Source organism: Nerophis lumbriciformis, linkage group LG12 (assembly GCF_033978685.3).
Source record: "Nerophis lumbriciformis linkage group LG12, RoL_Nlum_v2.1, whole genome shotgun sequence".
NCBI lineage: Eukaryota > Metazoa > Chordata > Actinopteri > Syngnathiformes > Syngnathidae > Nerophis > Nerophis lumbriciformis.
In genome coordinates, this window is record NC_084559.2 from 24,388,146 (window position 1) to 24,403,343 (window position 15,198).

The window sequence follows — 15,198 nt, forward strand, 5'->3', positions numbered from 1 at the left end:
ATGTGCAGAAACTCCCGAACATTCAAAAATAATTTACAGTAATGACGATAGCGATAGCAATTACCGATTTTATCGACAACCCCTGATGTCAACCAGGGATCTTAAACAGGTTTCACTGAATAGGTTTGTGCGGTTTAGAGCCATTGATGGTTGTGGTCTTTAGAGGTTTGGCTATATACATATTCTGAGTTCATGTTTGCTAATGGCTCTCTGTTCCCCCTCTAGCCATGAACACTGTGCTGCTGTGCAATCTCTTCTCCCTGCCTCGGATTGTGTACGCAATGGCAGAAGATGGATTGTTTTTCAAAATCTTTGCACAGGTCAATCCCACCACCAAAGTCCCCGTCAATGCTATTCTAGTTTTTGGAGTCCTCATGGCCACAATGGCTCTCATTTTCGATCTGGAGGCGTTGGTTCAGTTCTTGTCCATTGGGACCCTGCTGGCCTACACCTTTGTGGCAGCGAGCGTCATAGTTCTTCGCTTCCAACCAGAGAAAAGCAGCTCCAAAGGGACTTCATCCACGTCTCCAATCACTAATGCTGAACCTTCTCCCGCCCCCTCGGAATGTCAGAACATATCAGAGGACAGTGGTGAACTGAAACAGTACGAGTCCTTCTCAGACAAGCTCCAGTTGGTGGAGAGGCAGAAGACAAGGGAGCGCAGAGGGGCGGGCCAGCTGAGGGCCTACTGGGAACCTTACCTCGGCCGGCTGCTTGGTAACTGCGAGCCCGGTGAGGTGGTGGCCCTGTGTGTGCTTGGTCTGATCGTGAGCTCGGTGTCGCTATGTGTTGTGGTGGTATTCGGACTCACGCAGATGCAGCTGCCACTATGGAGCTTTGCCACATTGGTGGTGATTTTCAGCCTGGCCTATGTTACTTGCATGGCACTCATATGGGTTCATGAGCCTCAGACTAACACCAAAACATTCCAGGTAAGATCCAATTATAATGTAGTTTGAAAAATAATAGTAGTAGTGCATACAAAATAACAGGGTATTAGTCCCTCTTTGTAGCTATGACAGCATCACCATTTCAGAAGACTTCTTAGAAAAGTTTCTATTGTCTATTGGATTTTGTGTCTATCCAGCTATAAAAATATTTAGGCATAATTAATCAGATAAAATGTCCGAAGTCATCTTATAAAGCTTTGTTGTATGTTGCTGTTTTATGGTCCATTCCAAAGGTATTTGATGATGTTCAAGAAGAACTTTACTTTTTTTTTTAATTTTCCCTATCAATCACGATCCCTATGTGAGACAAGAACTCATATTTTGCTCTTTTTTGTGCATCTATTTCGCCTTTAAAGTGCTCTAAAAAATATCCATCAACATTTTATATACTGTATTTGCTGTAATTTAATGGAATGTAACAGGCACATTCATAAAAACATGTAATATTAATGTATTTTGGTCATTTTAAAGGGGAACATTATCACAATTTCAGAAGGGTTAAAACCATTAAAAATCAGTTCCCAGTGGCTTATTTTATTTTTCGAAATTTTTTTCAAAATTTTACCCATCACGCAATATCCCTAAAAAAAGCTTCAAAGTGCCTGATTTTAACCATCGTTATATACACCCGTCCATTTTCCTGTGACGTCACATAGTGATGCCAACTCAAACAAACATGGCGCATAGAACAGCAAGCTATAGCGACATTAGCTCGGATTCAGACTCGGATTTCAGCGGCTTAAGCGATTCAACAGATTACGCATGTATTGAAAGGGATGGTTGTAGTGTGGAGGCAGGTAGCGAAAACGAAATTGAAGAAGAAACTGAAGCTATTGAGCCATATCGGTTTGAACCGTATGCAAGCGAAACCGACGAAAACGACACGACAGCCAGCGACACGGGAGAAAGCGAGGACGAATTCGGCGATCGCCTTCTAACCAACGATTGGTATGTGTTTGTTTGGCATTAAAGGAAACTAACAACTATGAACTAGGTTTACAGCATATGAAATATATTTGGCAACAACATGCACTTTGAGAGTGCAGACAGCCCAATTTTCATCAATTAATATATTCTGTAGACATACCCTCATCCGCGCTCTTTTCCTGAAAGCTGATCTGTCCAGTTTTGGAGTTGATGTCAGCAGGCCAGGGAAGCTAAGGTCGATATTCTTCTCTTGATCATCTTCGGTGGCATAAGGGACGGTGTGAGCCAAGACATCCAGGGGGTTTAGCTCGCTCGTCTGCGGGAACAAACTGCCGCCATTGCTTGCCGTGCTACCGAGGTCCTTTGTCCCTGAATTGCTCACACACTCCGGCAGATTCAATGGGGGTCTGGCGGAAGATTTCTTTGACTTTATCGTTGGAAATGCATCTGCTTTGAGTGTCGCAGGATATCCACACATTCTTGCCATCTCTGTCGTAGCATAGCTTTCGTCGGTAAAGTGTGCGGAACAAACGTCCAATTTCTTGCCACTTTCGCATCTTTGGGCCACTGGTGCAACTTGAATCCGTCCCTGTTCGTGTTGTTACACCCTCCGACAACACACCGACAAGTCATGATGTCTCCAAGGTACGGAAAACAGTCGAAAAAATGGAAAATAACAGAGCTGATTTGACTCGGTGTTTGAGAAAATGGCGGATTGCTTCCCGATGTGACGTCACGTTGTGACGTCATTTCTCCGAGAGCGAATATAAGAAAGGCGTTTAATTCTCCAAAATGCACCCATTTAGAGTTCGGAAATCGGTTAAAAAAATATATGGTCTTTTTTCTGCAACATCAAGGTATATATTGACGCTTACATAGGTCTGGTGATAATGTTCCTCTTTAAGCATTATGGTGGCGAATTGATTTCACAGGGTATCACAACGTTTGCTATTTCCTTCAACAACAGCTACTAATCATGGCAGAGTTTATGAGAGCCAATGGCGACTATGTTGTGATAAAATGATGATCCAGAACCGTATCTTTTTTAGCATTGATATAAGGAGGATACATTACAAGTTGTAGACCCTGAGTGATAAGCAGATCCAACTAGTCTACACTAAAACACTAAGCATCACATAGCAGCACTGCTAAATGCTAAACAAAGAATTACAAACTACCAAAAAAATGTTAAAAAAATTACTGTACAATGTCTGCTCTCACTGGGATGTTTACATCTTTCAGCACTAGTCTTGCTTACCCATTTAGATGATGAATTAATCATAATTTTTACTCCTCAGGCACAAAAAAAGGTGGGACAAAACAAGCAAATTGTCTCGTTTTTCTCGCAATGTCTTCAGGTCTGAATTCAATTTTAAAGCTAACCAACTCCTCGGCTTATGGCCACAAACTTCTACTCTACAAGTGACAGGTATGATTCATAAACTAGAATGAACTTTTACCAACTCAGAGATGATGCAGAAGCTCACCAGCACAGTATGTCAAAAGATGCATAAACTATAGTTACCTCTCTGTGATGAAGGTTCCGCCAAAAGTACTTCCTTGGCGTTAGCTCTTACAATAACAAAGTTGCTAATATTATGTCAATACACAGGTCACGGCATGTAAGTGGAGTATTGTTGGTGGTTTCAAGAGCGTTTCATGGTAGGAATAGATGACTCCCATTTGCTACATTGTTAGCTGTCTAGTATGAGCTGTATGTTACAATTTAGAATGCATAAAAAAGAAGAAAACATGTGTTCTTGTCTTACATAGGGACTGTGAATAATAGGTAACATTTTAAAAAAGAGCAGTTCTCTTCTGATTTTATCATCATTAGTTGGATAGAAGCTATAGATAATTAAATTGTATTGTTTTTGCAGGTACCAGTGGTTCCATTGACACCAGGGGCCAGTATCCTCATTAATGTATTCCTTATGATGAAGCTCAGCCCTCTAACCTGGATTAGGTTCACTATCTGGATTGTCGTAGGTAAGCTGGTCCCCTTTGTTTTTATTTGACTTCTGAAGTTCTGTTCAACACTAAAACACTGAATATTTAGTGTCTTGCTCTAAAGAAGCGCTTCTCTAGTTGTGGTGTGCTGAAAAAGGACACAAATAATTGTCATAATTGAGGAATGACCAAATACAGTACAACCCAGGTACTTTTGTATTTTTAATGCATTCCAAAAAGTCAGACGAGAACCGAATCGTACGAAAACTGAAGCTATTTTTCCATTGAGAAATAATCAATATCTGCTCATTCCATTACAGACACACAGTTATATTTTCAAAAAACACAGTTAACCCTCTGGGGAAATTTTATTTGAATATTCTTGAAAGCAAACAGGATTGAAAAGTCTTTGAAGGGGGTAATAACATTTGGGACTATTTGTTTTTATTAATATTTGTTCAACGTACTCAAACATCAGTCGCCAACAAGATTATCAAACATATAATGTTGTTTTTATTTATTAGTTGGACACTTTTGAAGGCCTTTTGATCAGATAAATTTAAATGAGTAAAATAACTATCCATCCATCCATCCATTTTCTACCGCTTATTCCCTTTGGGGTCGCGGGGGGCGCTGGAGCCTATCTCAGCTACAATCGGGCGGAAGGCGGGGTACACCCTGGACAAGTTGCCACCTCATCGCAGGGCCAACACAGATAGACAGACAACATTCACACTCACATCCACACACTAGGGCCAATTTAGTGTTGCCAATCAACTTATCCCCAGGTGCATGTCTTTGGAGGTGGGAGGAAGCCGGAGTACCCGGAGGGAACCCACGCAGTCACGGGGAGGACATGCAAACTCCACACAGAAAGATCCCGAGCCCTAATTTTGTGCAAATTTAGATTTATTGAAAACTGATCATTTGATCAAAAGGCCTTCAAAAGACGAGAATTGTGACTAAAATAAATAAAAACATGACATATTTGGTATTTTTGTGTAGGACTGAAGTTTATTGAAATATTTCTGCAAATAAGTTAAAAAACATTAATCCTAACTGTGTTTATGGCCTTTTAAAAATGAAAGACTCTTATGTCATGTTTGGCTTTGGTGTTTTATGAAGTAACTGACAGTATATCGTAGACATATTTGCCAACCTTGAGATCTCCGAATTCGGGAGATGGGGGGGAGGGTTTGGTGGTAGCGGGGGTGTACATTGTAGCGTCCCAAAAGAGTTAGTGCTGCAAGGGGTTCTGGGCATTTGTTATGTTGTGTTACGGTGCGGATGTTCTCCCGAAATGTGTTTGTCATTCTTGTTTGGTGTGGGTTCACAGTGTGGCGCATATTTGTAACAGTGTTAAAGTTGTTTATACGGCCAGCCTCAGTGTAACCTGTATGGCTGTTGACCATGTATGCCTTGCATTCACTTATATGTGTGAAAAAGCCGCCTATATCATGTGACTGGGCCGGCACGCTGTTTGTATGGAGGAAAAGTGGACGTGACGACAGGTTGTAGAGGGCGCTTAAAGGCAGTGCCTTTAAGGCACGCCCCCAATATTGTTGTCCGGGTGGAAATCGGGAGAAATTCGGGAGAATGGTTGCCCCGGGAGATTTTTGGGAGGGGCACTGAAATTCAGGACTCTCTCGAGAAAATCGGGAGGGTTGGCAAGTATGACCATTTACATAAAAAAACAATCTTGGGAAAATTACCCATAGTGAAGCAACACGACAAAATTAGGGCCAAAATACAACACAAATTTACATGATTGACAAATAAGTCAGCCTTTGTCCCTGAGGATTAAAGGGGCTGTTTGCAACCTTTACGCAAGCGCTAACCTTCCAGAGTGTTGTCAGCATTATATCCCGCCCTCTTCCTGTCATGACTTGGACTATGGCGACGCAAATTACTGAGTGGAATGTTTTCCCGAGATGCAAATGAACTGGACCGGACATGGCGTGAAGGTAAAGACATGATTTTATTTTTACTATAAAAAGTGTACAAACAAAAGGCGCTTGCAGCGGAGGCACAAAACTTAACGCTGGAAACAAAACTAGGACTAAGACGTAAACTATGGACATGAAACAAAAGACACTAACTGTGGCATTAATAAACAAAAACTTACTTGCGGTGACGTGAGCAGGGCAGCATGGACTATGAAACAAGCAGCGTGAACTAAGCCTGAAACAGTAAACATGGCATGAAGCAGAGTGATGTCGCCAGGCCGATTCCCTGGCAACTGTCGGCTTAAATAGTCGTGACATCATTAACACAGGTGCGTGAGTCCAAACAAATGACAGGTGAAACTAATAAGTAACCATGGTGACCAAACAAGGGAGCGTAAACAGGAACTAAAAGAGTCTTAAACAACCAGAAATAACAAAACAAAACATGACCACAGAAACATGACACTTCCGGCTTTTAGGACTTTTTGTGTGTGTTTAGCCAATGATAGCAATTTAGCTACTAATTTTAGTTATCATTAAATGTATATTCTATAATAACAATGTGACCGTAAATTGTTATTTGCTTCTCATGGACGGCTTATGTGTGTGTGAACTGTGTGTACGTGTTGTCAAGACAGCGGTGAGTGACAAGCCTGAGTGCCACACTAATTCCTTTGGCTGATGAGCAAATTTTATTATACATACAATTAGTACTAGTGAAAAATATGACATTTAAAAAAATATTTATGTTCTGTTAAAGCACTTTCTGGGATGGGCAAACTACTGCCCGGGAGCAACATCCATCTGGCCCGCCAAATATTACAAGAAAATTTAAGCAAAGATCTGTTTTGAAAACTGCCACAACAAAACTGATACTAGACTTTGGCGCACTGGCAAAAAAGGGTGATCAACAACACTGCTCCCACTGAAAGAGAATGTAAGTGTTAACCCTGTAATACCATTTTTGTGTTTCTTTGAGCTGCTGATATGATATTGTTGAAAATAGATGTAAAGCCCATGTTTGGGAAGTCTACTCTCAACAGATATGATATGCTTTGAAATGCAGCATGTGCTCGCCCGGCCCGTCTGTCAAATTTCAGAAGCCAGCGTGGCCTCTGAGACAAAAACTTTTGCCCACCCCTGCACTAAACTGAAAGATGTTACTTTAAGCAAGTTGCAAACAGCCTCTTTAATAGAAAATAATTACCGTATTTTTCGGAGTATAAGTCGCACCAGCCGAAAATGCATGATAAAGAAGGGGAAAAAACATATATAAGTCGCACTGGAGTATAAGTCGCATTTTTGGGGGGAAATTTATTTGATAAAACCCAACACCAAGAATAGACATTTGAAAGGCAATTTAAAATAAATAAAGAATAGTGAACAACAGGCTGAATAAGTGTACGTTATATGAGGCATAAATAACCAACTGAGAACGTGCCTGGTATGTTAACGTAACATATTATGGTAAGAGTCTATAACATATAGAACATGCTATACGTTTACCAAACAATCTGTCACTCCTAATCGCTAAATCCCATGAAATCTTATACGTCTAGTCTCTTACGTGAATGAGCTAAATAATATTATTTGATATTTTACGGTAATGTGTTAATAATTTCACACATAAGTCGCTCCCGAGTATAAGTCGCACCCCCGGCCAAACTATGAAAAAAACTGCGACTTATAGTCCGAAAAATACGGTACAGTTTTATAAGCAGAAACTATGGAAAATTCGTATAAATGATTAATAAAATTGATAAACAAACATTTAACATAATTTAGGGCGATAATCGGAAAGGGAGGATAGGAGTAGAGAGCCATGCGGACACCACCTTTGTACTTTGCAACAAGTTATTTCTTGAATTTAACTGTTTCGAACCTTCTTTATCAAAGTGCTGCGATTCGCAACTTTCTTTGGCCCAATTGTGGCTTTTTTGCAGTGGTACTCAATAAAAAAAGCACACAGACTAAGTTACCAACTTGTGGGATTCTTTGTTTGGACACTCGATTCCGCAGAATTATATTTGGGCAAACGAACTACAGTGGAACTTCAACTTACGAGTGCCCCACCTTACAAAAATGTTTTCAGATCCAAGCTGTTTCTAGGACAATATACTATACAGTATACGACAAAACTATATTTGCATATTTAATAGGGCTGCGAATCTTTGGGTGTCCCATGATTCGATTCAATATCGATTCTTGGGGTCACAATTCAATTCAAAATCGATTTTTTTTTTCGATTCAACGCGATTCTCTATTCATTCAATACATAGGATTTCAGCAGGATCTACCCCAGTCTGCTGACATGCAAGCAGAGTAGTAGATTTTTGTAAAAAGCTTTTATAATTGTAAAGGACAATGTTTTATCAACTGATTGCAATAATGTACATTTGTTTTAACTATTAAATGAACCAAAAATATGACTTATTTTATCTTTGTGAAAATATTGGACACAGTGTGTTGTCAAGCTTATGAGATACGATGCAAGTGTAAGCCACTGTGACACTATTGTTCTTTTTTTTTATAAATGTCTAATGATAATGTCAAAGAGGGATTTGTAATCACTGCTATGTTGAAATTGTAACTAATATTGATACTGTTGTAGATAATATTCATTTTTGTTTCACTACTTTTGGTTTGTTCTGTGTCGTGTTTGTGTCTCCTCTCAATTGCTCTGTTTATTGCAGTTCTTAGTGTTGCTGGGTCGGGTTTGGTTTTGGAATTGGATTGCATTGTTTTGGTATTGCTGTGTATTGTCTTGTTGGATTGATTAATTTAAAAAAATAAATTAATACAAAAAAAATAAATCGATTTTTTAAAAAATGAGAATCGATTCTGAATCGCACAACGTGAGAAACGCGATTCGAATTCGAATCGATTTTTTCCCACACCCCTAATATTTAATGTTCTGGGCACTCCACACAGTCCAGATTTGTATTAGTTACACTCATTAAACGATAAATTGAAGCAACGCAAAATAAATCTAAGTTTTTTTCTAATTGAATAATCGATTTAATCGATGACTCGTTACATTCTGATTATTGACAGCTTTGCAGGAACTCCACTCTATTTTTTGCAACGGTTAACTTAAACCTACACACGTGACATGTAACGTTCTTTGACTTCAATCCAAATGTTCATGTTTTCACGCCTGGGCAGGTCTCTTTGTGTATTTCAGCTATGGGATTTGGCACAGCAAAGAGGGCATGAGAGAGCTGCAGCCCAAAGACATGGCTGCCCGCTATGTCGTGCTCCCCAGCGGCAGCCTCGTAGAAACCGTGGAGTCCGTCCAGCCCGATGGACAAGTGGACACCTCAGCGCCTCACATGAACCCTTCAGCCGCCACCACGACTGAGGAGTATCCCATAAGAAGATGATGTGTGAGCAAACATGACGGTTCTGACTGCCTGCTGTGTACTGTACTACCCTTCTCGCTTGTTTATACACACTGTAAGTCACACCTGCTGCTTTCTGTACACATCGCTCTGCAAGTTTAAGCACACCCTTCGAATGAGACGTGCATCCTCTGTCTTGTTGTGAAGCTTATTTGTATATCTTGTAATACTCAAAGCAGAGTGCTTTCTCACAAATCTCCTAGCGTCAGATATACTTAAAGGCCTACTGAAACCCACTACTACCGACCACGCAGTCTGATAGTTTATATATCAATGATGAAATCTTAACATTGCAACACATGCCAATACGGCCGGGTTAGCTTACTAAAGTGCAATTTTAAATTTTGCGCGGAATATCCTGCTGAAAACGTGTCGGTATGATGACACCTGCGCGTGACGTCACGGACTGTAGAGGACATTTTGGGACAGCATTGTGGCCAGCTATTAAGTCGTCTGTTTTCATCGCAAAATTCCACAGTATTCTGGACATCTGTGTTGGTGAATCTTTTGCAATGTGTTCAATGAACAATGGAGACAGCAAAGAAGAAAGCTGTAGGTGGGAAGCGGTGTATTGCGGCAGGTGTTGTGCCGGATAACGCACCCCCGCCGTAGAATGCATCCCCTGACTGTTGTGCCGGATAACACAGCCGGTGTTTCATTGTTTACATTCCCGAAAGATGACAGTCAAGCTTTACCATCGGCCTGTGGAGAACTGGGACAACAGAGACTCTTACCAGGAGGACTTTGAGTTGGATACGCAGACACGGTACCGTGAGTACGCATGCAGCTGCGGCTTCCAAACAGTTGATCGCTTCCCTGTACGTGCATGCCGCGATGTGCATGTCACATACGTAACTTTGGGGACTTTGGGGAAATATATGTGCTGTATGAACTTTGGGGAGGTGAACGGTACTTTGGGCTGTGGGATTGAGTGTGTTGTGCAGGTGTTTAAGTTGTATTGGCGGGTTATATGGACGGGAGGGGGGAGGTGTTTGTTATGCGGGATTAATTTGTGGCATATTAAATATAAGCCTGGTTGTGTTGTGGCTAATAGAGTATATATATGTCTTGTGTTTATTTACTGTTTTAGTCATTCCCAGCTGAATATCAGGTCCCACCCGCCTCTCACAGCATCTTCCCTATCTGAATGCTCCCACTGCCCTCTAGTCCTTCACTCTCACTTTCCTCATCCACGAATCTTTCATCCTCGCTCAAATTAATGGGGAAATCGTCGCTTTCTCGGTCCGAATCGCTCTCGCTGCTGGTGGCCATGATTGTAAACAATGTGCAGATGTGAGGAGCTCCACAACCTGTGACGTCACGCGCATATCGTCTGCTACTTCCGGTACAGGCAAGGCTTTTTTATCAGCGACCAAAAGTTGCGAACTTTATCGTCGATGTTCTCTACTAAATCCTTTCAGCAAAAATATGGCAATATCGCGAAATGATCAAGTATGACACATAGAATGGACCTGCTATCCCCGTTTAAATAAGAAAATCGCATTTCAGTAGGCCTTTCAAATCAAGGTTGTAGGTTAAATGCTCTATGGTGCTTTTTCTGTGACAACCTCTTCTGAAAGCTCTGCTGGGTTTTGACACAATTTTATATAAAGTTGGGAAATTTGACATCAAGCCAAAAATCCTGAGTGTAATCAGCAATTATGTGATTAATTTGTCTCATTTTATTTCATTAAGCCTCAGGAGGAATTCAAATAATGTGCATCACTTAGCACAATTATCTTAGTGGTACATTCCAACTGTGCTGGACTGAGTGGGTTCTCACCAATTATTTAATTTCATATGCTAAGCTGTGTGTTTATACAGTATTTATCTTATTATAATTGATTATTTTTTTTATTCCTACTATTAACTTGTTTTTCCAGTTGTGTGTTCTTGCCACAGTTGATTTTTGTGTGTGTTCACTGTTCACCCATGAGTGACGTTTCCCACCGACTATCCCCTAAAAAAGAGCAACACGTCAGTGCTTAATCTCCCAAATCTCATCCCATGACCCTGAGCTCCTTTGTGTCACAATTAATTGTTTTTCTTCATGCACTGTTAAACCGCACACATTTCTCTTGTCACTAACATCATCATAGATATAAAAGCACAGCAGTTCATCTATGGAGGCCATAAAAGTATTACAAACTGTAAAACACTTTTATGCATTGCATCAAACAAATTGATTCTCAGAAAACAAAATAACATACATTGCTTATCACAGTCTTCTCACACCACATTTGAACTTCAAATATTGCAGTTTTACCAGATTGCAGATTTTTTCTTTTTCTTTGAGAAAACTTATTTAGGGTAAAATGTTGTAGAATATTCTTAATCACTTAATATAATGCCTCCCCACCCCCAGAAGAAAACATTGCACACCCCCTCACTCCCCACAATTATAAATAGAATAATTTATCTACAAAATTGTTATAAGTACACCTCTACATAACATTGTATCTTTACGAACATTATAGAAAAATAAATAGATGTACCGTATTTTTCGGAGTATAAGTCGCTCCGGAGTATAAGTCGCACCTGCCGAAAATGCATAATAAAGAAGGAAAAAAACATATATAAGTCGCACTGGAGTACAAGTCGCATTTTTTGGGGAAATTTATTTGATAAAACCCAACACCAAGAATAGACATTTGAAATGCAATTTAAAATAAATAAACAATAGTGAACAACAGGCTGAATAAGTGTACGTTATATGAGGCATAAATAACCAACTGAGAACGTGCCTGGTATGTTAACGTAACATATTATGGTAAGAGTCATTCAAATAACTATAACATATAGAACATGCTATACGTTTACCAAACAATCTGTCACTCCTAATCGCTAAATCCCATGAAATCTTATACGTCTAGTCTCTTATGTGAATGAGCCAAATAATATCATTTGATATTTTAGGGTAATGTGTTAATAATTTCACACATAAGTCGCTCCTGAGTATAAGTCGCACCCGCGGCCAAACTATGAAAAAAACTGCGACTTATAGTCCGAAAAATACGGTACTTATTAATGCCTTATTATAACCCTAACCCTAACCCTCTAACCCTGGCCCTAACCCTAACCAAATAACTCTATATTAAGTCTTTGTTACTTAGAATATGTTCCCCATACTAAAGTGTTACCAAAAACAGATAACTTTGTCTTGAATTTGAATTATTTTTCACCAAAGAAGGGTTACACACATATATACATAAGTAGACATAAGTCGCTCCTGAGTATAAGTCGCACCCCCGGCCAAACTATGAAAAAAACTGCGACTTATAGTCCGAAAAATACAATAGATCAATTTACAAAAAAGTGTGTCAATTTGCCCGAAGTTAAAAACAAATATATATAAAAAATGTTGGAACGGATTGAACCATTTGATACTGAAAAAAACATTTCATAAACTCAATAAATTATATTAAATTCAAATTCATCAGCAGCATTACCTCAAGAGCACACCTTAACTTACAAATCAAAAAAGAATAAAACAATTTGTGCTAACTTTTCTCATCAAAATGATGAAGTCAGGATTAATGGTTACAATGAGCACGTTTTTAGTTGTTTGAAGCATGATACTGATAAAGCCTGTGGTCACTCACTCCCTACCTCACTATTTCAGAAGAAATGCCCTAAGTTAAGCATTTCAAGCATACAATGGCTAAATTAACTATACATATCAATACTACAGTGATATAGGCCACTAATCCGTTCTCGTAATGTTGAAAAATGTCTTAGGAACGTGCTAAGCTACGAAAATATTTGATTTATGAATATTTTTATTTTTATTTTTATTAAGGATCCCCATTAGCTGGTTGCCTCAACAACCCACTAGTCTTCCTGGTGTCCACAATTCAATACAATTACAAGTAAAAGCATATAATTATAACTACACAATACAGAAAAAATAAAATAAAATAAAAGCATCTATAAGAAAACAAGCAAACAATTTCCAGTCACAGAATAATAATTACCATATAAATATAACTACACAATATAAAACCAAATAAATAATCTACGAGCAAACTCATTTAAAGACTCAAATAAAATATTACTTTCTTTTTAAAAACCTGTTTACTTTCAATGCCGTTGAGAATTTGAGCCAGGTTATTCCAGAGCGATAAAGATCTATAAATAAAAGATTTCCGCAAAGCATTCTTCCTGGGACGGGGAGTACAAAATGCCCCTCACTGGACGCCCTGGTATTATGATTATGTATAGTGCTACTGTGAACTATATTGATTCCCACTTCGCGGAAAGGACTTTATCGCTGTCATGTCCAGAACCAATCGGCATCGATAAACAAGGGATTACTGTCTATACATAAAAAGTGTTTTGCAATTCCCAGCCACCATATTAATTAGCGTTGTATTGTCACTCATCAGAATGGATTTAGCACAAATGAACTGACATTACATGTTGGCAGGGGGATGCATACATTGTGACCTCTGCTACAGATGGTAAACATTCCCACACTTGTGCATATTAAACAAGTAGCTGATGTTCAAACATATTTTCATTTCTTGTCTGCTTATAAAACCAATGGCCTTAAACATGCCAATCAAGGAATAGTTTTACTCCACAATAGATTGCACTCTGCAGCGAGCATGTTGCATTTCATTATCACAATGTGTAAACCAAATACAAACTGAATGTAAAAGGTTTAGTTTTGGAGGGAGGCCCCAAATAATTTGCACACTATTTTAAAATGTGTTTTTCATGCTTTCACCAAAAAGCACAGACATTATTATTATTATTATTATTATCATCATGACAGTCCTTCTTTCGAGTGGTGTTGCTCCTGCACATTACAGTCTCCATCTTTCAATTGTGTCTGTATGAAAGTGCTGTGTCCTAAATGTAAAATAAATGTTTTGAAGCAGTGTTCGTAAAAATCTTCTTGAATAATATCCATGCGGTACAGTACACCCTAATATAACGCCAGGTACTTCAATGTCTTGTCAGATTTTTTATTTTTTATTTCAAGACATGAATAATAACTGACTCCTTTTAATATGCAGTATTACCTGTCGGCAGTGTGGATTAAGCGGTAATCAACATATTAATCGCAGACACGTGGTGACAGAATAATTACCTTAACTTTATTTTCATGCTTGAGTTGTGTTAATGTCAGGGATTTAACTCTCAGCTGGTTTTTTAAACAACAAAAAACAAAACATTACCGACAATGATATGTACATTTAATCTATATGAAGGAGTGTCTGTTATCACTCAGTGGAGTATAAATCCCAGGGGTTGCCATGGAAACTTAAAAATGGTAAATGGGTTATGCTTGTATAGCGCTTTTCTACCTTCAAGGTACTCATATCGCTTTGACATTATTTCCACATTCACACATTCACACACTGATGGCGGGAGCTGCCATGCAAGGCCCTAACCACGACCCATCAGGAGCAAGGGTGAAGGGTCTTGCTCAAGGATACAACGGACGTGACAAGGATGGCGAAAGCCGGGGATCAAACCAGGAACCCTCAAGTTGCTGGCACGGCCTCTCTACCAACTGAATACAAAATACTGAACAGATGTTTATTGGGATGGTAAACATCTGTTCAGTATTTTAACATAAAAGTGTTTGATTGTGAGGCATTAAAAGCCACAAAATGCAACGGGTCCATCAGACCCACAAACGCTGGCTGAGTTACAACAATATGAACGTTGCACAGAAAATTTCTCTGCCACTTTCTGCATCCCACAGGGATTCTTCTTTTGCGTTTCTGCACATCTTCTTATGAGGAAGCAGTGCCTGGGGAATCTGTGATGGGCTCTCCTATTTCTGGGGCTGAGGTTACCGAGGTAGTTAAAAAGCTCCTCGGTGGCAAGGCCCTGGGGGTGGATGAGATCCGCCCGGAGTTCCTTAAGGCTCTGGATGCTGTGGGGCTGTCTTGGTTGACAAGACTCTGCAGCATCGCTTGGACATCGGGGGCGGTACCTCTGGATTGGCAGACCGGGGTGGTGGTTCCTCTCTTTAAGAAGGGGAACCGGAGGGTATGTTCTAACTGTCGT

At 39.6% G+C, this 15,198-nt stretch overlaps 1 protein-coding gene across 3 annotated transcripts in view; it reads left to right on the forward strand.

Annotated features, from left to right (window-relative positions):
- The window catches only part of slc7a4 (solute carrier family 7 member 4), a 24,383-nt gene extending 14,140 nt beyond the window's left edge, over nt 1-10,243 (forward strand). For 2 of the 3 annotated variants that reach the window (XM_061986140.2, XM_061986139.2), the window contains 3 exons: nt 226-932; nt 3,758-3,866; nt 8,939-10,243. In XM_061986140.2, coding sequence (XP_061842124.1) covers nt 226-932; nt 3,758-3,866; nt 8,939-9,156 — 1,034 coding nt within the window. In that variant the 3' untranslated portion in view covers nt 9,157-10,243. The remainder of the gene's footprint in view (nt 1-225; nt 933-3,757; nt 3,867-8,938) is intronic. The other variant, XM_061986141.1, reaches the window with a different exon arrangement.
- Nucleotides 10,244-15,198: the final 4,955 nt, after the last annotated feature.